Source organism: Melanaphis sacchari, unplaced genomic scaffold (assembly GCF_002803265.2).
Source record: "Melanaphis sacchari strain LSU unplaced genomic scaffold, SCAv2.0 Contig42_pilon_pilon, whole genome shotgun sequence".
Taxonomy (NCBI): Eukaryota; Metazoa; Arthropoda; class Insecta; order Hemiptera; family Aphididae; genus Melanaphis; species Melanaphis sacchari.
Window position 1 is genome coordinate 944 of NW_020271275.1, and position 25,827 is coordinate 26,770.

The 25,827-nt window shown below is 35.3% G+C and overlaps 1 protein-coding gene across 2 annotated transcripts in view; it reads right to left on the reverse strand.

Moving 5' to 3' along the window:
• Positions 1 to 1,801: 1,801 nt before the first annotated feature.
• Positions 1,802 to 25,827, reverse strand: part of LOC112597514 (transcriptional activator cubitus interruptus) — a 37,586-nt gene continuing 13,560 nt past the window's right edge. Inside the window, exons 1-12 of one of the 2 annotated variants that reach the window (XM_025343589.1) lie at positions 11,221 to 11,488; positions 7,075 to 7,241; positions 6,160 to 6,542; positions 5,870 to 6,085; positions 5,466 to 5,615; positions 5,064 to 5,228; positions 4,479 to 4,757; positions 4,229 to 4,369; positions 3,836 to 4,126; positions 3,663 to 3,770; positions 3,408 to 3,596; positions 1,802 to 3,306 (exon numbers count right to left, since the gene is read on the reverse strand). In XM_025343589.1, the coding sequence (XP_025199374.1) occupies positions 2,047 to 3,306; positions 3,408 to 3,596; positions 3,663 to 3,770; positions 3,836 to 4,126; positions 4,229 to 4,369; positions 4,479 to 4,757; positions 5,064 to 5,228; positions 5,466 to 5,615; positions 5,870 to 6,085; positions 6,160 to 6,542; positions 7,075 to 7,114 (3,222 nt within the window). In that variant the 5' untranslated portion in view covers positions 7,115 to 7,241; positions 11,221 to 11,488 and the 3' untranslated portion in view covers positions 1,802 to 2,046. Of the gene's footprint in view, positions 3,307 to 3,407; positions 3,597 to 3,662; positions 3,771 to 3,835; positions 4,127 to 4,228; positions 4,370 to 4,478; positions 4,758 to 5,063; positions 5,229 to 5,465; positions 5,616 to 5,869; positions 6,086 to 6,159; positions 6,543 to 7,074; positions 7,242 to 11,220; positions 11,489 to 25,827 lie in introns of those variants that run through there. The other variant, XM_025343588.1, reaches the window with a different exon arrangement.

The window sequence follows — 25,827 nt, forward strand, 5'->3', positions numbered from 1 at the left end:
ATACAGATTTAACTCTCTAGGTCGTGTCGTTACCAACCTCTAAACTGATGGCTCGTATTTTACTTAGAATTATTTTCTTATATATCACTATTTTTACAACTTTCACGTTTCAAAAGCACTTCGACCTTGAAAAGTATTTTTAGAGCAAAATATGGGTCTGACATTCGTATTGCTATAGTTGATATCAGTAAATCAAATTGAAGTATTAAGTTCTCTCATTATTTTGATTTCCCGAGTAAAGCACCATAAAAGCTAATAGAACATCAATAACTTATTTTATAACAAATAAATTTAATAAACATAACATTGCATGCATTGGCTAAAGTAATGATCAGTAAATCATAATATTGTGCTGGCCAAATAGAATAACAAATAAATAATATTTAAACATAATGTTTATTTTATAATGTTTATCGTCAGTTAGTAAGTTATTTGACACAAACTCATATTTCATTCTATTTTGTTCTTCAATTACTTATCTGTCAATTTTCATTCATAATGCAATATTAGTTTATTTTTATAGTAGTTGTGTTACAAAACTTAATTTTAATTTTAATGTTTTGTTTTAATGAAATTTTCAAGAAGACTTTGGAGATAGACACTGAGGATTCTTGTGTCTTTATCTATCTAATATTTTCATACTCACATCACAATAGCTATGGCGTTCATAAAGGACATGTAAGATTATAGATGCATAATAGAATTAATGAAACGTGAAAAATATGTTTATTCTGTCACACGATTATAAAATTAGAGCGGTAGTAAAAGGGTAAGTGGAATTTAAGAAATAATTTTAATAATTTTATTTAAATTAAAACTATTTGCTTTATATAGGTATTATAATATTAATAGATACGTATGAATTATATTTATTTTTCAGATATGTGTGCAATGTTGAATTCAGTAGACAAAAATATATCAATATAAACGAAATTACTTCACAATGTTAATATATAACATTTTAATGGTAGAGTACCCTTTTATTTAATCATCATTAATATTATGTACGTCATGAATTCAGCATTGTCAATGAGGGTAATGAGAGATATTCGGTCACATAAAATATTATTTTATAAATCAAAATTTTACCAAAGCAGGTTAATTATTTAAGCTGAAAATATGCATTACACTATTAATCGTGACAGTTTTCCCTCATTATCTTCTGTGTGGACTAGGCCTAAAGTTTATACTCGGGGAAACCACAATAAAAACGCGCCACATGCAATACCTCATGCAACATTAAAATTGATATAAATCGATTTTCATAATGTGCTAAGGTGGTGAGGAAACTTGCAATAAATTATTATATTTTTTATAATATAAAATATACTAACATCATCATAAATGTGTATTCTGTGTAATACATTGTTTTTTACCAATAAATTGTATTGACTTGATTTAGTGTTTTTATTTATCCTACTATAGTCTGTCATTATGTAATGAAATAATATAAATATTTTTTACCTGCTTATTGACCATCCTTTCATGAATATCTCGATAGTACATTAAGAGAGTAGGTACTCAAATACATTAAAATCAGATATAAATAGATGAAAGTGTTTTTCAAAGACAAATAAGTATTAAATATAACTTTTTTTAATTAAAAAAAATGTACCATCTTAAATCAAACATACAAGAAAGTTATGATTTCATTTTAACAAAATAAAATAAATAAAAGTCTTAAAATGAAGATCAAATTTATAACAATAAAATTTTATAAGTTTATTACATACTTACATTTAAATAAATAAAATTATAAATTTTAACATATATACATAAATCCAATGGATTTATAGTTTTTTCATCTTTTACTTTTTCAAATCTACGTTATACAAAATATAGAAAAAATGCACCAATTTAAAATTGCATTCATCTTAAATCTAACAAAAGTTTATCATTAATGACCAGTTATACAGAAAAAAAAAAAAATATATAAAAATTACAAATACAAATCATCAACACTTCATTTGAGGGGGAGGAGAGCACTTACAAAACAGTGGTAACTATAGTTTTAAATATTCTGTACAATAAAATATACGTAAATGGTTATGATTCCGAGAACACGGTGGACATTTGGAAAAAGGTGTTTTCATCATACAGCGAGCTCAATGATGTGGACATGTCCTTAAGCACCATGTTGTTGCTGCTGTCGAACTCTTGGGGTTCTGGTGCGGGCCGGAAGGAAGAGGATTGTTCTTCCATCGGGCCCGCGGCCACCGTCGTTCCGGTATCCGGTTTACGGTCCAGATCTGTATAGTACTGTTGCTGGTGCTGGTGCTGTTGCTGTTGTTGCTGCTGCTGCTGCTGCTGATGGGTCTGCTGGCTCTGCATCTGTTGGTGGTGACTGTTCGGTCTCGAGTAACAGTTATTGAATTTTCCGCCGTTGTTCTGATGATAACCACTGTTGTAGTAATTGTTGTTGTGCTGTTGGCCGCACTGCTGTTGACCGCACTGTTGGTTGTTACAGCCACCGTTGTAATATCCGTGGCTATACGACTGCATGCCGTGCGCGACGGCCGCTTGTCCCACCGTCGCGGCTTGTTGTCCTCCGTTACCGGCGGCGGTCCTCTGGCATCTATGGTACGCGCTTGGGGTGGCGCTGTTGTTATCGTAATACCCATTTTCATTTGCTTGGCCGTGGAACTGCTGACCGTTGTTGCTATTGCTGTTGTTGTTGTTGTTGTTGGTGGTGTTGGCGTTGTTATTGTTGTTGTTGCTATTGTTATTGTTCAGTTGGTAGTGTTGATTGTTGTTGTTCTTCAATTGGTGGTACTGCTGTCCGCCGTTGTGCCTGAAGTTGGCGTAATTTTGGTTGTAGTTGACGAAGTCCTGGTTGGACGAATACGAGTACCGTCCACCGTTCTGCCTCTGCTGCATCATCGGTCCGAAGTTAAAGTTATTGTTGTTGCTGTTGTTGTTGGTGGTTGTGGTGCCGAACAGCATCGCCGGGTGGTTGGCCTGGTACGGTCTTTGGTTCTGGAATTGAGGGTTGTACGCCGCACCGGGCAAGCCCTGACCGTAGCTCTGCGCCTGTCCCTGCCAGTTGACCGGTAAACTGTTGCTGCGCATGTTCCTGTAGCTGTTGGCTGGTGGAACTTTGGTGGGCCTATCGTTCAGAGTGGGCGGCGAAACGACGGGAGCCACGGAATTGGTCAACGCTTGACCGTTGCCGGCGCCGTTAGTCGTTTCCTGAACGATGGGCGGGGTCAGCGTGGGGATGTTCTCCAGAGCGGATTCGGTCAGTTCGTTGATGGTTTTTTCCGCGTCGAAAGCGCCGAGATCGTAATCGTCGATTTTTTCACTTATCTGAAAAAAAAAATAATTAAACAAAAATCGTTTACAACACTGTGACTCGCGTTATAATATTATTTCTGGGTTTTATCGCCAACGCAACAACGATAACTCACCATGTCCTTAATGACGTCGTCAAAATCATCGGGTAGAACCATTTTGCTCTCCAGTGATTCGCCCTCACCGACCTCGTCAAGGTTGATATTAGAGTTGGGATGATGTACGGCTCCGGCTTGGCGAGTTTGAGGTCTTGACATTTTTGCACTTTCTGGCATCTGCCTGCATTCTTCGTTATCGGTAAACGCCTAAAAACCGAAATAAAAATATATAGACGTCAAATAATATTTGAATGTCTTCTTTTAGGTACATACATCCATATCAGGACCCATGGCTGTATTTGCTTGACTAGGTGAATAATCCACAGAAATCGGATCGTATAAGGACGAGGCGTTACTTAACCTATGATGCTCGGAAGGCACCTAAAAGAAATCAAAAGTTATTCAATGTGTAAACTATTTTTCTCAAATCAAGTTTGTATACGTACTTGACTATTCCTGCGACTGTGGTCAGACTTCATGCTCCAGTAGTTACTAAACGTGCTTTCTCTCCGTATTGTGTCTTGATTAGATATCATTTTCATATCAGTTAATTGCTTATTTAATTCTTGCATACCAGAAGTATTTCCGTGTCCTGAACTCAAGTCGGACATAGGCGATAATTCACCGGCTGCGACGTGCTTCAATCCAACATGTGGCACAAACCGTCGCATCCTTCGGACCATAGGTGCCGAAGTAACCATTCCCATTTCGGAGTGCATTGGTATAAAGTCGAATAACTAAAAAAGTCAAATAAATTGTCAATTATTTAAATTGTTTATGGCTTAAACTAAATTCGGCGCCGCCGATGAGATTTAATAAGATGTATAGTAAACACTCACGTCTTCATGTCCGTCTTCAACCCAATTATCATCCAAAGCGTCTGCACTATGGTTGCTGTCACTAATAGGTTCGTCGTGAAACATTCTATTGCTATATGGAACGCTCATAGGACTGGGTTGCTGTCCAGGGGAATTTGTTTCCTATAGGAAAAAAAAGAGAGAACACAAATTATATAAATAAATCAAACTAAAATAAAGCCAAATGATCTTTTAAAATTCAATTTATTTTAGGAATGCTGTAGGTGCGTACTTCAGATTTTATACTAGGACTAGACACGCTAACGGTTTTGGCACTCATCGGCATCTCATCGCTCCGATACGGTGACGCGTCGTCAGCACCCGGGCCGTTGCCACTACCTCCACCGCCACCACCGCTTCCTCCACCGCGGCTGTTGTCGCCATTTCCATTGCCTTTATGTCGTTTATGCGCATAGAAATCAGCTCCGTGAACCGTCTTGACGTGTTTGCGCAAGGAACTAGGATCGGTGTAACGTTTTGTACATCCAGGAGCTTTACATATATAGGGTTTCTAAAAAATAAAAAACTTTACGTTAGTACTATTTCAGCGAACGATTTTTAGTAAACCCGATCTCACCTATTCAATTTTCCCAACTGATTGCATACACATAAATTAAAAATATTATATTATATACATAATAAACATACATTTTCACCAAAACAAACTTTGAAATAGAAAAAGTATTATTTTTATATAGTATATCATACAATAAACAATTTAATATTATATTATATTTTACAATACCTCAAGCCCGCTCATAATAAAAGTAAAAAAATTATAAACACTGAATAGTATACTTTTTAAAGTTATATTTACCTCGCTAGAATGAGTGCGGTTTTGATGTTTTGCTCTATCGGAAGCATTGCTAAAAGCCTTACTGCAACCAGGGTGTTCACAAGTATAGGGCTTTTCGCCGGTATGAGATCTGAGATGAGTTTTTAGGTTTTCCAACCTCGAATAAGCTTTGGTGCATTTTTCGAACTGTAAAATTCACATTACGTTAATTTTTAATATCATGTAGACGTTAAGTATAAAATCATACGTATTTATAAATGGTCAAATTTATTTATTTTTGGTAATATATTTTAAGAATTAAAGTATATTAAGGTATAGATTTTTCATATTTTAATTAATAATTATAATATATACAAAAGATCTGACAGTAACTATCATATACGTTCGATTTATATTAACAAAACTTAGAGGTAAATCAATTACCGTGCATTTATGTGGCTTCTCTCCAGTGTGTCTTCGCATATGTACCACAAGCATGTATTGGGCTTTGAATGGCTTCTCGGCTCTAGAACAATCCTGCCACTGGCATACAAATGACTTTTTGTTCGCCTGAATATGATCATTAACGATGTGCTGCAAATCACAAGAATATAATAATATTATAAAGTCATCGCATTATCATTATATAAAAGAAAAACGGTAAGCGTATTAATATTCTGATGTTGTTGTATGACTGGCGTTGAGTTATGCAATTAATTTTACTTTGCTTCGAGCAACTACACATTTTAATGAATTTGATATCGGCATATTTTTTTAATATTAATAATTATTGTGAATTGAAAATAATATTGAATAGTAATGAAGACAATAAATATTATGATATGTACCTGTACTAATACAGCCTGAGTCTGGTATTCTAAATTACAGTTCTTCCAGTGACAGTTTGTCTCGATAAAATCTGGTTCCCCTTTAAGATCGCTGATAGATTCTGGTGAGTTTTGTTTCGAGTCTTCAACAACTTTTTGAGAAGACTTTTTTGAAGCTGATGTCGATTTTGATTTGGAGCGTTCTTGTTTGACCTTGCACATGTCGTTGGCCAACATCTAATAACCATATGGAATTATACATAACAACACATAACGAAAAAAAAGATCTCATAAATATAGAAACTACTTGCCTGTGAACTGCAGTCCTGTGAGGGTACAGGTAACATATGAATGTTGTACGAAGGATGATGAGCGGATGATGGCATGGCAGCAGCGTTATGCCACGGCAAATGCAAGCCACTGGCGGATCGCAACAACTGTTGAACTTGAGGCGATATGACGGACGGGTGATGCTGCATAGTAAACGCCAGCGGATTCAGGTGGCCGTACGAACCGGACGTACTCGAGCTCCTAGAGCACGAAGCGCCGTACGCTGCGGCAGCCGAGTATAGTGCACTCGGCGATGACCGAATCCTGCCATGTAGCTCCAGGTCTGGGGACGGCGACACAGACAGCGCCCGTTTCTTGCCCTGACGCGAAAAGCTTTGTGCCAACGGGCTACACAGACCCGAACCTATTTATCACAATTTACGATGATTAATACAACAATTATAGTGATTAATATATATAAATTATATATTTTATATATGAGTTAAGAGTCTAACCGTTGAAAAGAAGGTGAAAAAAAAATTGAACAGAATGTTAAAAATCAAAACTAAATGTATTATGAAAATATTTTTTAAATTAAAAATTGCATACATTTTTTTCAATTATGCATAATTCTTTCAATTGCGTTATTACTTATTACTATTTATTACAATTACAATGACATTTATTTTTTTCATTTCATTATATAATAACAAATGGAAAGGACAAAGATGACAATTATAATAATTAAACTAAATTATATCAAAGATGACAATAAATGTTTTAAACATTATGCAAATACTGAAGTTTAATATAAAAAAAAAAAAAATGCTAGTAACTAAGCATTGTTCAAACGTTATCTAATATTCATTATAATATTCACCTTTCTGAACAAGTTTCGAGGAAATCAAAATAATATTATCCTTTAAATAAATATTTATTATATTTATTAAACTTACTCAGGGAACCGACTGTTGCAAACGACGAACAGATATCCATACAGTTGAAACGAAGCGGATGGGGGAAATCGGCTGGATGGGGGTGCGGATGGTGTGGCGGCAGGACGCCACCCGCCCCCCTCCGAACTAAGTCACCTGATCCTCCAACACCGCAACTCCCGACTAAGCTGTAAACAATCAAAATACACACATGGCTATAAATATACATACATATAATTATAATATAATAGTGTATTAGTAAAATTATTATCAATGGTGCAAGGACCCCGGGTGAGCTGGTTACCGAATTGACTTCCACCGAATATAAACAGCTTGCTAAACAAAACCATAAACTTTGCAGGCCCCATAAAATACGACACCTAATTCACTGCAGGAGTTGTGTCTATTCGTGTATCGGGTGGTTATTTAAATCCTATACGCATACAACATAACATAACCGAAAAGCGCCGTCAGACAAACTTATGGGTCAAAGACGTGTACATACTAACTCGTTGATTATTCTGAATTTCAAATCCAAGTAAACTCTGCTTTCATACTAATTATTATTATTGTTACTGACAACAGCGAGTTTATTGCCAAAGAATAAAAAATATAACTTTTACCAATTACCTATATTCGCATGCTGTGTTCAATAAAATGGAACAACTTAATACAACGATCGAATAAACACAGTGCGTATAAAAGTCCATTTACATTATTACTATAAAACACACAATACAAGTCGTTTGTTTATTATTTAAAAATTAAGAAACTCAAAGCGACTGATAAAGATTTAAAAAAATAGTATAAAATATAACATGCGAAAGTAGTTTATTTTTAGCTGTCATAAATAATAACATTAAAGATTTTCACTAATAAACAAATAATATGAGTTCATAAAACTCGATTGTGATTAAAAAAAAAAAAAAACTAGTGGTCTTAAAATTATTATTAAATCACAATAAATTAACTGCATACGTATAATATAATGTAAGATATATTAATATATTTTCCTTCATAAATGTATGTATATAATTTTAACTATTATTTATATTGTCGATCGTAAAATTAATTTAAGTTATATATTATCCAATTCACTCAAATTTGTACGTTAAAAATTGTTCTCTCACCACTATTACAAGTCTTCGTACGTTATTGCGACAAAAGAATTTTCCGATTGCCTTCATAGTATTATCAAGATAATATAATAGTGGTGTTATTTGTTTAGACGTGGGAATGTCTATGCGTGGAACACAAGGATATTATATGATGACAGTGACGATTCGTAATGGTCGTCTGGTGACGAATGGTGGCAGTAACTAAATATTATATAATATGTACGTCTTATAGTAAAATTCAAGCGGTGTTGTGGTCGTCGTCTGTTGTGGCTCATCATCCCGGATAGGATTTGTAAAAATAAAAACGAGAAATGAGAACCGACGCACAGTTGTTGTATATCAAAAAAACGTGTTCAGTGCTAAACGAATCATGTCGGCTGACAACCTATATATAATATTATGGATAATACGAGAAGCAGCAAGAGTGGTAGACAGAAGAAGCACTGGCAGCGGTGCTGTAAAATTTCCGGACAAGTCGGTGTTGTCCTTTTTGAAAAGAGAGTTTTATTTTAACGACGATGGCCGGGGCCATGTGCGGCGGCGAGAGCGAGCTGTTGATTTACGACACTATTTTCAGATGTCGGCGGCGGTGGCGTATTATATACCTCTACACATAGAGGAACATATTATATTTTATATATACCGATACACACTCGTACTTAAATGTATATACAATTGGCATCCTGTGAACTATTTCCGGGAGAGGCTTTTCATCGTAATATTTTATTTATTTTCTTGCGTGTTCTTCGTCATGGTTGCAGCGGGTATAGCACGTTGCCAACTATGTATAATATTATATACATGAGGTGCATAATGATTTTTTTTTATCGTAAATCAGAAAATATCCTAGAAAAATCGGATGAATTTTTAAATTTTAAATTTTAAGAATAAAAACTTATAAATGTCTATTTACAACTATGGAAAAAAAATAAAAATGAAAAATTCACTAAGATATTTACTGATTCACAATAAAAGAATCACTCTGTTTACATTTGTATACACGCATGTTTACATAATGCTATTCGAGACTACTTCGTCATATCAATTACAAAGATGAAGACGCGCCTTTTAGTGTATGTAGCTTCCGTTTTGATCGTTCGTTGCGTCACGCATCGTTATAATTCAAATACGGACATCATTTAGTCATAATTTTACAGTGATAGTAGGTAGTAATTATTTATGAATACTATATCGATAGTACCTATGTATTAAAATATAAATTATAAAATGTGTACAACAATATTACTTCTCAATCGGTATATAGTATCTAGACACCAAATATTTAATCTTTCAATTATAATTTTTTAACATTACGAGTTCGTGACCATAAGGATTGGATGAACTATGGGTCATTAATTCTTCTGCGTTATTCAAATACACGACTCATAATAATAATATATTTATGTTCATTTATTATTATAAATCCTCGGCAATATTTTTTCTTTCCCGTTGTATCCTCCTCTCACCTCACCCTCACATACCAATACATGGCAACAACGACACTACGATTATATTGTATTTATCTTACAGTTTACGGCCGAGCGTTTTAGTCATGTTCATTTTTTGCTTTCATTCTTTTTTTCACCGTGTGGCGGCAAATTGAATAATCGAAAAAACTTAAACTATTAGATTTGAGAGACAAAAAAAAAATTCAAAGTAAGAAAACACCGCGCACGGTTTCCTCTTTATCATTGCACCGGACGGCCGACGACGAAGTATGATTGGTGGTAGTTTAGGCATGTGTTCAATTTGTTAGATCACAGATAAACATTTCGATATAATAATGCCAGTGATGGAATGCAACTGGCCGTGAATTTCTTAGAACCGAACAGCAGGACGTTGAATTTTGAATTCTCGCCGTCCTTTTTTTTTGTTTCCCCACCCCCTTTCTGCCCTGCTATACAGATGTATTGAGACTTGTTCTCTCTCGACGTCCACATTATATTATATTATTATATTATTATTCTCCCTTTTGCCGATTCTTTGTAGAAATATTTATACCCTGTGAGAATTACACACTAAAAAAAAAAAAATAAATAAATAAAATAAAATCAGGTGTACCTACATTCAACAACTCGTATTTTATAATATATATATATATATATATAAATGTTTCTCTTTTACGTGGTACTTTATGTGGACCGGTCGAATACTAAGGACGTAGACATGAATAAAATATATTTTGTTGAGGGTTGGCGGTGACGTTCAGTTTGACACATAAAACAGTTGTATTATTATTATGGTAATTTTTTTGGCTAGCCAATTTTCCTACATGGCCAATGAAGTGAAAGAAACTTGAAAAAAAATTTTATCACTTGTCCCTGATGACGTAAAGAATTAATAAAAACACTAGTTTTTGATGGCAGACACGATTCTGACAGCAAAACAACATGTTGAAATGTATTTTCAGAAATATCGTCGTCACTGGACAGTTTCCAGGCCTTATACGAGATATATTTGTGATTACAATATATCTGCCACAATTATAGAGTCATTTTATTCGAGTCGGCGGGCAACAATTTTATTGCTCAAATATGAAATTAGAAAATAACTAGATCGCCGCGACGAACCAGAACTTTTCTCGTCGATTTCTAAAATTAGCTCCTCGGTATTATAATATTTTTTTTTATATCTACATACCACATCCGAAACAATTCAAATTCTTAAAAAAGTTGTCATTGAAAACGCTAACAAAATGTGTCGTCACCAACCTGACTCTGTCGACTATGAACAACTGTGGCAGCAGTGGGCAAAATATTGAAATTTTACGTACTTATTTTCAGCCCGACAACAACAGGTGTTTCGTGTAAGCGAGCCGCAATCACGGTATGTACCTAATACTATGACGTTAGTATCATAAGGGTAACGACATATACCTACAATACGGGCTATGATACGACGGCACACTCATTATAGACTCCTGCAGGACCATTATAATAATTATACTATTTCGTCTGAAGACGACAAAAACTTTCGGACTCGGTTTTCCCTTCCACCCGAATCATCGACATACCCTCTACATCGTCTCTGCTATTTTGGGACTACAGACCTGTGGGTGCATGGCGTACGTCACTTTGTAGCTGTTCGCACGGCGACCGAACTAAACGGTCTTGGATTATGTACTGCTACACGATTAAGGTACACGACGGATGACGGTTGTCACGAATATGCTTCTCGAGTGACGACGGCGATCTCGCGAACTTCGGTACGGCTGTGACTCGACGGCGACGACGGCGACGACGGCGGCGGCGACCAGGACGGGAGAACGACGAGCAAGACGCGCACATCGCACCACAAAACCGAATCGTCGACTGAGGCAGCGCGCGCGCGCGGTTACCGCAGCCACGCCACGACGGACCACCCAAGTGTGCGACTACGACGCGGACCGGAGTGAGACGCGAACGGTGACGTCACGACAACGACGACGACGACGATACGGGGTACGGTATAGGTAATATAATAATAAAAATATGTATAACAATAATAACATCATCATTTCCTTCTCGATCTCTCGTCCCTATGTTGGTTTACGGTCTCGTCTCGGAATCGCCTTATCAATTTATGTGATTAGACGAGCTGATAGACTCAGCGGCGTCGCCCGATTAATATTCGCGTGTTTCATCTTACCGGTTGTCACCTCGATAGCACCTTATTAGTCTTATTGCCGTGTAGTGCGAGTGTATACAATAATTAATCTCGTTCTTTTTGAAACACTTAAAAATGTATTAACCGAAAAAAATATCTTCGAAAAGAGGTACGAACGAGTCATTTCCTCGTCTTGGTATTTAATTAAGTCTTCGTGACCAAAGAAACCACCTCCAGAGACATCGATCGAAGAATTTCGTCCGTGCAAAAAACGCTATTCCATTAATTCTCATCGGCACTCTTTTACGATCAAGATTTTTGCCATATCATCTGGCGGTGATGATGGCCTTCGCCAGTTCATTCTACAACGATAGTTGAAGCATTAGGTAAATAATAATATGGTATCCTGTTACCCTGTTTTTATAACCATACGACAAACTCTCGTTCGAGTCACACTTATTCACAAAAGAACTGAGCTTAACACGGGGTCTTCAGTTAGCGGTTAATACGTTTATTGTTCAATTTCGGTGAAATTCTTTTAAAGGGAACAAGCGAAGAATTGATGTGGTTTTCAAACATTTATGACGTGCAACACTATGAAAATGATTGGACAAATAATATTAATTTTTGATTTACTACTAATAAACTAACAGAACTGTGGCGAACGAAATCAATTGCAGAGTCTTAGTTCCACTTAGAATAGAATATCATCGTCGGCTAATTACACCTCCTGGACGCGGAGTGTACATCATAATAACGTGATACAGCTGTTACGACGCGATTGTGTAGGTACCGATGTAATATTATGTACGCAGAGCGACGTGTGTGTATCGTACACATATTATAGCGGACAAAATGAAATTATCAACGCGGACGAACCAATCGCGAGAACGGGACCGATGTGGCGGTGAGACCATAATATATAAGTATATATGTATATATACGTGATATCGTTATTTATTTCGGTATAATTTTGTTTTCTATCTCCCGCCCGCCCACCACGTGTATTATAGTATAATATCTAACCCACCCATATTATATAGATATTACCAGGTCTTTTTCTTTTCGGCGCGATCGCTGTATAATATGCAATTACATATTATGTACGCCGTGGTTCTCCCGCGGTCCAGCGTTTTTCCCTCCTACACCACGACCGGCGGAGACCCAGCATCGCCGCAGACTCCACGTTATATTATTATTATTATATAGTTTTCGTCACGATTTTATTCGTATTTATTTTTTTTTCAACCGCTTTTCTCGTTTTACCACCGACAATCATTACTCGCGCTTCATACCTATAGGTATATTATAATATATTCGTACACAATATTATGATACACGCGGCGTGTGTAAAGAATAATGTCTTCATGAAGGCCGTCGTCGTCGAAGGGGGACGGGCCCGACACGCCGTCGCGTCGCCGCGGACTGCAGTGTAACGTACGGACACATAATATATATATATATATGTATAATTTATTATATTATAATATAACGGCGATGGACGCGCCCCCCTTGCGCGCCGCGGTCCGGCCGCCTCCGCCATTAAAGTTGTACACTGCGAGCGCGGGGTCGTCGGACGGGTTTATTATTTGTTTATTCGTTCACCATCGGGTTTTCACGAAAAAAAAAGAAATTAGGGAGGCGTAGGCGGCGTTTTTTTCCGAAGGGGTCATTCGCGCGCTGTAGCGGAGACTTACGTATAGTACCTCAGTATGAAGGTCGTTACTATACCGTTGTTATTTGATCCCATTAGACGCGTCGCCGATGAATCGGTCCAATTAAAGAATGCGTGCAAGTTATAATAATATCATCGCATTATTATTATAAAGACGGATAAAAAGTCGGTTCGCGCGCGTGCAGTCGAATAACATGTAGGAGGCAGGAATAGGTATAAGTATAATATATACGCGCGCGATGATTTACAACTGGTCGGGCGATTTATCGCCGCCGAGTGCATATGCGCGCGAGCGGGACGCATAATATATAATACAATATCGTTCGCCATATATAATAAAATAATATAATACAACATAATATTATTGTATCGTATGTTATTATATACTGCAGCAGTCACCTAGCTGTGTATACGCGTATATAGGTATAATTTTTTTTCCTCGTGAAATGTCAGCGCGGGCACGACGAAAAGAAAAAAAAAACCGCGCACGCATATTATCTCCATCGGGCGTAATTTACAATAATACGCGCGGGGTCAACATTTATATACATATGTGTGTTGTACGGATATTTATATACGATTCTCCACTCCTACGTGGTGCCCTGATGATGAATAATGGAAGCACATAAGTCACTGTACTACTTAGGTATACGACGCGTACAATAAGACGTATTATTATATTATAGCCGTATACGAATGCAACGTATTAATGTAATATATATATATATATATATATATATATGTGTGTGTGTGCGGACGAATAACGGAGATATACTATAATACAACAAAATTATAATATACGATACGAGCACGTGTATACGTTATATGCATGTATTGCACAGTAAGTTCCGCTTAACGTGGTCATTGATCACCAAGATACAGACCATTTTTTTTTTTTATTACTATTTAACATTTTTTTTTCATCATTATTATAACACATTCTATAAAACATCTTATTATTACACCGCATGAAATTTTTAAGCAAATAAAAGTATCAATCAATGCATATATTAAATTTAATTGGACTTGACCATTAGGGTATATACCTACGTAATATAAATACTAAATACTAATAATTATATTATACTTAAAATCAGTTTGGTGTAAAAAGTAATTATTGACTTCCATTTTAATGTAAAACAATGGTAATTATATTTATAATTGGTTTATTACACCAAATGCTTAAAAACTGTCAGTACCTATTTATTACCGAACTTTTGAATATCCCCTAAATGGCAGTATATAGAAACTACACTATTCTTCAAATAGTACTTATATAAATATAATATGGCTACATAAAAATGAATAGCTGTAAGTCCATACATGCATGTTCATACATCGTACAATTCGTTACACGTCTAAGTATTGCAAATGAAGTCGTTACACGCATAACTCAATCAGCTTTGATTTAAATCTATAAAAGTGATCATAGTATAATCCTTTTCAGAATTATTATAACAATAAATGATCGAATTTTTATCAGAAATATTATATGATTTTGCTTAAGTTTTTAATTTTTAATTCCAATAAATGGTGATCACATTGATTGTAACTCATTGTGCTAATAGATATAATATATATATATGATAGTTTTGTTTTCGTGATGCAATAGAAATAACGCTGATGCGGCGCTGTACGTAGTCGTATACTGGTATACTCACTCATTCAATATGCGTATGCGAACTGTTGTACCGCAAAGAAGAAAAAGAAAAAAATCTTACTCGTCTTATGACGTGTTGTCACTATAACAGACATGATCAATTTTTAATCAAAGCCATTGCTTTATTACAATATAACGTATATAATTTCAATAATATAATTTATTTTACGATAATTATGATAGGTACATCATACATGTAATATAACATAACGTTGTTATGATACTCCCGGTGTGCATAAGATACGACGTAGATATGCCGGGGGAGAGGGTTAATTAAAATAAAATCGTCGAACGTATTTCATGTACCTAGCTAATATACCTGTAGGCTATAGGTAAGACAGTAGGTACCTACATATTATATTACTCACGTTATATTGTATGATCATTACGGATATTAACGTGACACGTCTTAATTAACGCGCCACTATAATATGGTCCATTGTTTTAAAACGATTGCGGATGAGACGTTGCGCCGAGCAGAAGCGACTTTATATACACGACGACGATACATACAGCTACGATGACGGTAGAGGAATAAAGAAGAATCGTGAAAAATGTACCTACAGGATACGTTTATGCATTATATTACATTATATACGAGTTCGAGCAGACGTATATGTATATGATATACATGGAGATATATAAATTCATGTATATAAGTGCACACATCGGGTGCGTGTGGTTAACTTGTTGACGGTGTTGATGGAAGGGTAAGGGTTGAAGAAATCATATACACTACAGCAGTGACTACAATAATAATATGGGAAACGAAATAATAAATTCCAAACGCTCTACAATAGTGACTTTATTTTAAGGCGCTACAGCACATAGTACCCACCGTGTCCAACGGAACTGCAGCTATATATAGGTACCTACCATCGTGTGTGTGTGACGAACGCGCGCATTTCAATGTAAATTACTATAATTTCTTACTGTTCACCTAATGATGATGATAATATAATAACAATAAACGGGCGACACGATAATTTACATAATATTTCAACCGCGGGTTCGCTTAGACTAATTTTTACCTGCCTCTACATTATACCTATACGCTGCCGCATAAGAATTCTCGTTTGTTTGTGTTGTCCGCGCAAGTATATTCATGCGTATGCGTTTGAAACATTCAAATCAGCTCGACTATTGTCACGCGCGCGTATAACGACCGTGTTTAAAAGACGACATTATATAGGCACACATAGAAAACGTGTCTATACAGGTAGACTTTAGACACACACTCACACACACATTGACACATCAGATACGAAGTAAGACGTGTATATTATTATAAGATGTGTGTACGAGACGACTCTGTTACACTCCAAGAAACGCTGCTGCTGTTGCTGTTGCTGTTCTTTTCAATCTGAATGTAATCGTCGCATACAATACGTAAATTAAGTCATTCTTTTCGGTAAATACATACTTTATGAATGCCCACCCCTCCACAATCAACGTTAGTCAGTGCATTTTAAAATATATATTATTTAGCGTTTTTGTAAATTACAGTCGACGGCGACGAGGCGGTGCCGTAAACGGTATTTAATTACGCGCGAAAACCAGTTCTGTGTATTGGGGGCCATAATAACATTAAAATGTTATAACGACATCATAATGCATATTATATCTATATACATAAACGCGGGCGTATAATTTATTTAACATACAAATTAATTTTTCTATCGTAAATATTTTTTAATCGGATATTAATATTAGAAGAGGGGATAATATAATTTAATATCATATATATATATAGAGATACTACGTCGATTATTGATTGGAATAATATTATTATTATAATAACCACAACGGCGACCGCAGCATTGTTATTATAATATTATATTTTGGTGAGTACTCTTACGCAGATATCGTTCGCAGGCGTGGAGTTGTAAAAATACGTGAGGTATTATACGATGCACAGGTACATACATCATTTTTTCGACGGTGCGTTAATAGACGGTAGGAGACAGAATATACTTGGTTGCCGGTGAGTGGGGGGGAAGGACGACGAGGTGAACAAATGAAGTGATTATCTTGTAACATGATATATACTATTATTATAATATAACACGATGCGGGGGCAAAGGGAAATTACTCGTCGACCGTAGGACGAGGGGGTAAAGACGCGACGCGAATACCAATAACGATTGATATTCGTTAGCACTTAGTGTTCACACACACATTGTCACACAGTCACATATATAATATGCATGTGTATTTGTCTTATGTAGTAGTAATAATAGTAGTAGTCACGTCGTACACACTCAAGTGTACACATATATGTATTATATATGTTTATAAACGAATAATAAACGTATATTGTACGAAGATGCGCGCGCTCTGAACACGAAGGACGACGATGACAGTGTTGCGAGCAGGACGAAGAGAAGAGAGTGTGCACGTGTGTGTGTGTCGTTCACGTGCACCTTGTACGTTATATTATATGTAAATAATATAAATCCCCACGATTGTGTTGCCCGAGACCGGGATTCAGTTGTTATTTATTATATAAAGTCGTTTGTGTGTACGTTTTTTTTTTTTCTACTGCTGTATAGTGGCGACGAGGTACTTCTCTCTCCGCAGTCATTTCCCCCTTGTATATTACTGGTCTCGTTGGCATTCAACTGCTGCTGACGACTGCAACGAAGACGACGACGACCACCACCACCACCATCATCACCACCAACTCTACATATGTAGTGTATATAAATATATACGCACAGAGTGCGTGCGTGTGTAATAATAATAATATAAGAGATCGGGACGGCGATTCTGTGCGAGTCTTGTTCTTCCCCCCCCCGCGCCGCGTTTTACCGGAACGACCGGCTGCTGCTGCTGCTGCCGCCGCCGCTGTTGCTGCCGTTATGCTCACGTCTTTCTTGCACATCATACTATCTTTTTTCATCTCATTCGACTATCTCTTCTCACGTGTGTGTATATATATATATATATATACATATGTGTGTATGTATATATTATACATAGTACTTCTTATCCACCGCCGTGGTCATTCCACGAGCCTTATTATACCTCGCGCACTTCTTCGCTTCCATTGATTTACTGACCGCACTCTCACAGCCTGCGATACACATACATTTGTTTGTACAGATACACTGTGGAGTGCAGAGATTATGTGCACAAAGAGGATGTAATCAGTGGGCTCTTTTGATTTTCTATATTTTTTATATACGCACATAACATTTATATATATTTGACGTCTTTTTTTGCTTGCTCGCCGCTTTGAATCTGAGTATTAAATATAAATCACGACAGAAGCCCGATGTCGGATTAGAAAAAGAGACCTTGTCATCTCAACTAGTCTATACTTCTATGTAGATATTTTGCACGTAGCACGTGTCTGTGCACCGGATCGAATCAATGGTATAAATAGGTGGTATACCTGTACAATGTACATAATATATATTATATATGACCTATACATGATCCTTATAATATATTAGGTATATGTATATACTATATATATTGAAGACGACGGTGCAGCATTGAGTGAGTGTATAGGGTCTCAGTGGGGTATTCGCTGAGTGGACCTTATTGTTCACAGCCTTGTCCGACATCGCGGTAAAATGCCCATCACATGCGACAAGTAGAAGAAAAGAAAAATCACAATGGAACACAAAAGACATATACAGAGAACTCACAGTACCGGTTCTTTTTTGCCCACGGTTCGAATATTATTATTATGTATTTCATCCTTGACTAAATGTTTTTAAAAAATTTTGGGGCTCTCCAGTGAAAAGGATTCCGGTCGGGCAATAATCGTTTTAATGCTCCCGCTGCACTATCTCGGACGCGTCGGTAAAAGAAAACCGTCGAATACTATATGCGATGATCTTTTTTTCTTATAATATATTGTATTTATAATAAACATGTATAAATTTAATGATATATAGGTATTTACAGTGCACATATACGGATACTACTTCGATATAATAATGAATGCAGTTCAGTCAACGCTTATAATATAGAACGTGGTATAGGTACATGCAATGTGCAGCTTATTAATGCAAATACGCCAGACACCTGTTTGTTGTGTGTAGTTATAACTTATAATAATGTTTGAGTTTGATACACAGATTAATTTAAAAAAAAAATAATAATGACATAATAATTGTGCGTTTTTAATGGGTACGATGAAGTATAATAAAATAAATTATTATGAATTGATATAACGTTTTTCAATGTAGAAGAGAATTATTAATAATGTGCAACGCATTATACTTTATGGTAAGTGTGAACGTATAGCCCGGCCGATTACCTGTTTAAGTCTGAATTCGAAATAAATATATTATGAAAATTATAAAGACAAGTAAGCCAATCACGTTCATAAAATTTATTATATAGGTATTATATGGTTAAACAAATCGAGAGAGTAATAAATAGAATTTAATTCATTCCGATTAACGTTTATTTTATATTATATTTATATAAACACATTTTTTTTTCACTTCCCCTCTTGTCCTACGGCCGCTGCAGCGTATTAGACGTCTGTAGCGCGTCTCATTTCGATTGAGCTTTCCGCCACAAAACGGCCGTTAAAAAAATGTATACATATATATATATTATATTACATATATAAAAAATAATAATAATGATAATGAAAAAAAAGACTACAGGTTTTGGTCGTCAGATAAGCACATAAAACTGGTTCCTAATAAATCTGTCAAACCTCATAATAGCATTTAGCTCGTGTTTCAGTTCTTATTTGGAACCCGTTTATTTATTTATTATTTCTATATATATATATACAGACACGCGCACGCGTTATACACATATACACATGTGTGTGTGTTTTTTCACGAACTCACAATACACAAAGACCTATTAGCAAGCTTATTATTATTATTATTATTATTATTATCATTATTATTAATACTATTATCGTCTCTGTCGTTTTTATCCACTTTCGGATGACAGGCCATGGAGTGGAATGTGTACGACGTCGGTTGCGGCGCAGATTCATCGGCTGGGAAGACTTTATAATAATATAATAATATAAAAACTGACTTCTGAACATATTATTGTCTTAGCGGCGGCTGTCGATATAATACAGTCGCGGCAGTAAAATATACGAAGATTCGCGCGCTCGATCGGGGGGGGGGAGGGGAGGGGGGACAGTAACATTATTATCGTGAATATCGCAGATTACGACGTTCCGATACTGGTGGCAAACCAGATACGTCTTCTCCGCGATTTCAAATATTGACATAAAATCCGAAACAATCGAAAAATATTATAAATCGTCACATAATAATAATATGTTTGTTTAAGTATTATTATTTATTATTATTATTATTGTTATTATTTTTATTAATCAAAAACATCGGCAACACGAGTCATTATTATAGTTATAAATATCGTTATTATTGTAGCTTGCACGACGATTTTTATCGACTCCGCCACCGCTCGACGACGATATTATTAAGATATTATTATAATCATTTGATAAACTTTGCTCGGGGTTATTAATTTGTCTGCGATTTCTCACCACCTCAGCCGCTGTCGAGGGCACATTAAGTGTCGAAAAGTATACACGGAGTAGGCGTGGTCTACTGCAGACAACAATAAATAATATATTTCATCAATCTATCCGGCGGAGAGCCCAATTAAATGCACGTGTGCGTTTCCAGTTGACCAATTAGACAGGGGGAGCGAGCCATCTGCCGAATCGCGGGTTAGGAAGGTGCGCTGTTACAGGTAAAACAATTAGTATGGACGTTAGCGCGTCCATGGCGATATGTCTACCATAGAAATCTCAAATCGGACTGACCGCATAATTGCAATTGTAAATTATATTATTATCTCTGTGAGCAAAACAGTTGAAAAATATTAATAATATAACTCAAATTGTTTACGATGTAATAATATATAATAAATTATAATAAGGAAAAAATAATTCATCTAAAATTTGATTTCTTATATTTCTATGGAAATATAATGTTTTATAATTATTAACTGTAATAATGTGTACCTACGTTTTACTGTATAATAAACAACGATATTTAAAATGTTAATAAGGCCATTAGGTTGTGGGGGTGTTTGCCTAATTCTAAGTATAAAACAAGCCCAACTAAAATAGATATTCTACTGAATCTCTTCAACTATGCGGCGACTGTGTTACATAAATTTTATGCGTATAAATAATACGCGCGTGTCTCTTTTTTATGCGAATTCGTCGGTTTTTTTCTGTTTATATGGGTATACGAATTTTTTTTTTTTTTTGGTAGTTTAAACGACGACGCGGTCCGCAAAACGGCGGGCACCTATATCCACCTATATATACATATACGAAGCGCATTGGTTTCATTATATATAAACGAGCCAATTAGCCGAATCCGGTTCTCTCCTACTATCCGCTCAATCTGTCTGTGCAGAGAGCTCCGGTCCCCGCCGAGTGTGTACGTCGGAAACTAGTTTTTTTTTTGCCGCGTTCATGCATACGTGTATATATTTAGTACATATATATGTATATTATATATATATATATCGTTTTTATGACTTTATTTATTTCGAAATTGGCCTCCGGTGCGGATTAGCCGTTTGTGTTTAGGGCCGTGATTTAACGCGTTTCTCGGCCGGCTCGATTGTGAGGCGTGCACGCATTTATAATGCCGCCGCCGCAGTACTACCGGCGGCGGCGAAGGGGAAATAAGTAATTATGTTTTCCGAAGTTTTCGGCTGGATAAAACGGCATAGTTAAAACAAACTGGTTTTTTATACTCCTTCGTCTCTCCCTGTATTTTTGATAGAGTAACAACCACTTTTTTCTTTCTTTTCTTCTTCTATTTTTTTTTTTTTTTGAGGTTGTATTATGTATACATATACTGGCGGCGTAATAATATTTGGTCGGACCGCCTATTTTCCGCCCCACCGACAGCGAGAGCAACACACACATACACGTCGAAATCACGGGCAATGGATAGTGAAAATTTGATTTATCACAAGTTAGAAAAATTACACGTTGATAGAAAAAAGAAAATTTAATCTGACAGAAACAACGTTAAAGAAAAATACCTTACCTAGCTGTATAGTGGTTGCCGCAGCAACTAGGGATTTTGCAAAATGTGTACGAATTACACCTAATAACAATTCGTATGACACAGGGCTGGATTAACGAATATATTAGATAGTTGAGGTGTTATAATTTGATAACTTATACAGTTATACTAGCACATACTTTTGATTAGAATATTTGTAAGCTATACAGTTTGTCAGTTTATAACAATAGGATCTTTTTTCCTAGGGAAGAAGCAATTTATTTTTAAGAGCTAAAAAAATTAATATTGTTTTTAGGACAATTATTCTGCTTAATCCGGCGCACTAACATGACGTAATAATAATTGGTATTGTTATTATAATCATAATATATGTGGTGATGTATATTTTGGACTGCGGTGGATAACATCCTCATTGCATTCAATTGGGTATCCATTTATAGTAATTGAAATTAATAAAGACTTGGCGGCGGCCCCGTGATTTGTCTTTTGTCCACCATCGTACATGTATATATAGAACAATAATTAACGACAATTGGCGAAAAGGACAATGTGTACGAACGCACCGCCGTCGCTGTTTAATATGATATTAACATTATATTATATTATGTGCGAGTCTCAGGGACGTACGGGTTAATGGCCTCGCACACGGGATCTCGAAATCATCAGGATAATGGATTATTTTTATGATATTTAATGCGCGTTGTTAACTCCGCGTCAATTACCAGAATACAAACTGTGTCTTAAATTTTTGCATTATACCATAACTAAAGTCAATAATTTTATAGCTTGCGGTTACATAAACTTATACAGAAATGGTACTAATTTTTTAGGCAGTCTTATCGCTTTGTTTGAAAAGAAGAATTTATAAACATAATCTAGTGTTAAGTCACTTATTGTCTAGTTTACACAGCTAATAGGTATTTGATTAAAATATTAAAATAATATCAAATATTTTTTGTTTTACCTAACCATACGTATTATATGACCAAATATGACTGAAAAATTTTAAATTTTATTTGATAAATTGTTTTAGTAATATATCTATTTACTCTATTTACATAATCACAAAACTAGCTAAAAATATATATGCAAATAAAAGGAAGAGAATAAAATCGATAACGATAATACATACTAAGGTAGTGTTAGCAGTAGTTGTGATTGGACACGAAAAGCTTGTGTTTGTTGTGAATTTGCACGTATAAAGGTCAAGGAGGCAAGTTGCGACTACATTCGTGCGGAAAAGAGACACAATACAATGGTCCTTCCTGTGTAACGCACACAATACTGTATTATGTAGTGTGTATACTCAGCTATATATACCTCTGATTATCAGCAAAAAAATACACCTCTGCAAATTCCCAAAGAACAACTGACTTTAGATCGGGATAAAAAAAAATTCTAACAGAAAATAAGATTATATATGTTATAGCCGTTTGTAACGCAATCCCGCGAGTTATCGGGTCTTTATATCGTGTGCGGTTTTTTCTCTTTAAATTATGTATAAGCGTTATTATAAATAATATATCGTATATCATATTTTATACTATACACGTTTAGTAGTGCACATTATACCATATGTGTACTGCAGTGTATATTGCTTTCCGTAGCAGCAGCCCACAATCCACCACACATGTGCCTAAAATAATATAAAAAATGATCCAAAATGAAACTTGATCAAAAATGAAATATTTTATATAAAAAAAAAAAAAAAATGGAAAAAAATATGAATACTTTCAATTATTATAAATTCCCATACAGATAGAAACTTCAAAAACTCTCATTTTGTTTTTCATATTTAATTTTATATTTAGTACCTAAATGTATACAATAAATAAATAATATTTCAGGTCAGTGTCTCGATAGTTTCTACTATTAATAATCTTTGTATAATGTCAAAAAAAAAAAAATTCAATTTTATGAAAAACGGACGTGTTGTACATTATAATATTTTTAAAACGTGAGCAAAATATCAATATTAATAAACGAACTCTGTAAACGTGTAGTTTCAGATTCTCCAAAGTTATTATTATACACAGTTAATACGTTCGATTTCCTACCAGAATAAACACGGTATAGATAATTATCATATGATTTGATCACTCGAATTTTATAAGTGAAAACGATTACAAACGTAAAAATAATACATTGCCGTTCAGTGTCCAACTGTAATAAATACATTTCTCGCAGCTTAGTTTGAAATCTAAAACGTTAAAAAAATACCTAGTCGTAGCCATAAACCACGTGCGAAAATCGTCGTACAAACCTACTGCTTATCAACGATAATGATAATGATAATAATAATTGTCGTCGTAGCAGTGTTTTGTACGGATAAAAAAATAATAATATGTGCAATGCGCGGTGCGTGCAGATTATCGCCGTTTTTCCCAAGCCGAGTGAACGACTCATGTATAAGAAAAAATAAACAAACCACCAGAAGACGAATGTAAAAAAAATAATGTCGCACAAGTATCCAAGATCGATTTCAAACGCGTATTCGAAATATGCTCGCCGCGCAGTGCGATGTTGTTCAAACCAACGTTTTTTTTTTCAACATACATTTTTTTCCTTCACATAATATTATATTATATTATTATATCGTCTTCCGTCCTACATATTATTATATACGCGATGATATATTATATTGTGTATTGTACGTGTACGCGTTATTACTATTATTATTATTTTCTTTTACTTTTTACAATAAATACCTTTACCGTTCCACCGCCGGTCATACATATGAGTTGCAGTGCGCAATATGTGTGTGCATGTGAGTACGCGGCAATACAACATTCCTGTCCCGTGTCTTTCCCGCAGAGGCGTGAATTCTTTTGAAAAACCTCTTTGCTATAATATACACGCACACTGCAATCCGGGTAATGTAATCGCGTTGTCCTTCTGTGTGCTCGCCGAACGGTGTTAATATAAAGAGGGGTGGAGGTGGACGATAGCCAGTGCAAAACACTATACTTACTCTTGTGTGTTTATTAAATGCGTATAATAATAAAAAGTGGTTTAAATGCACGTAAAATATATACAATAAGTCTCGTCTGTATAAATTATTTTGTTCCACTTTTCTCCGAAATTCAGTGGCACGCACAAAGGGGTGCGTGGGTGTCAGCTGACACCCGTATAAAATAATGAGTGGCTCATGCTATGGCAGTGGTTGCGGTGGTGGTGCTGGTAGCAAAGATCACCCGAGCCGGAGATAAAAAAATGTATTATTTAAACGTCGTTACATCAAAATAATTCAAAATGCAAACGACATGATCGACATGCAGTAAAACAATAAATAATCGTACATGATAAAATAGTTATACACTACCTAAATATTAACTTGATGTATAATGTTGTAAGTTTTTTTTATTGTAATTGGTTACATTAAGAAAAAATATCTTAATATTTAATTGATTTATCTAAATCATTTTACGAAACAACATTTAGTGTGAATGATTATGATTACAATAGAAAAATAAATGTTCGAAACAATACAATAACCTAGATATTTGAAGCCGCTAAATGTTAAGGGGAAATTGTTAATCGTATCAATCAATATACTACACTTAAACAATTTAAGAATATTTTTTAAGAATCCCAATTAGTGTGTGTAAAATGTTCAGACTAAAAAGTCAAATGCATTTATTCACGTCAAGAGGTTTTTAGTATCACTGACCATAATACTTTTGTTTTTTCTACCATTCTCAGTATAAAGGTTTTACATTATAA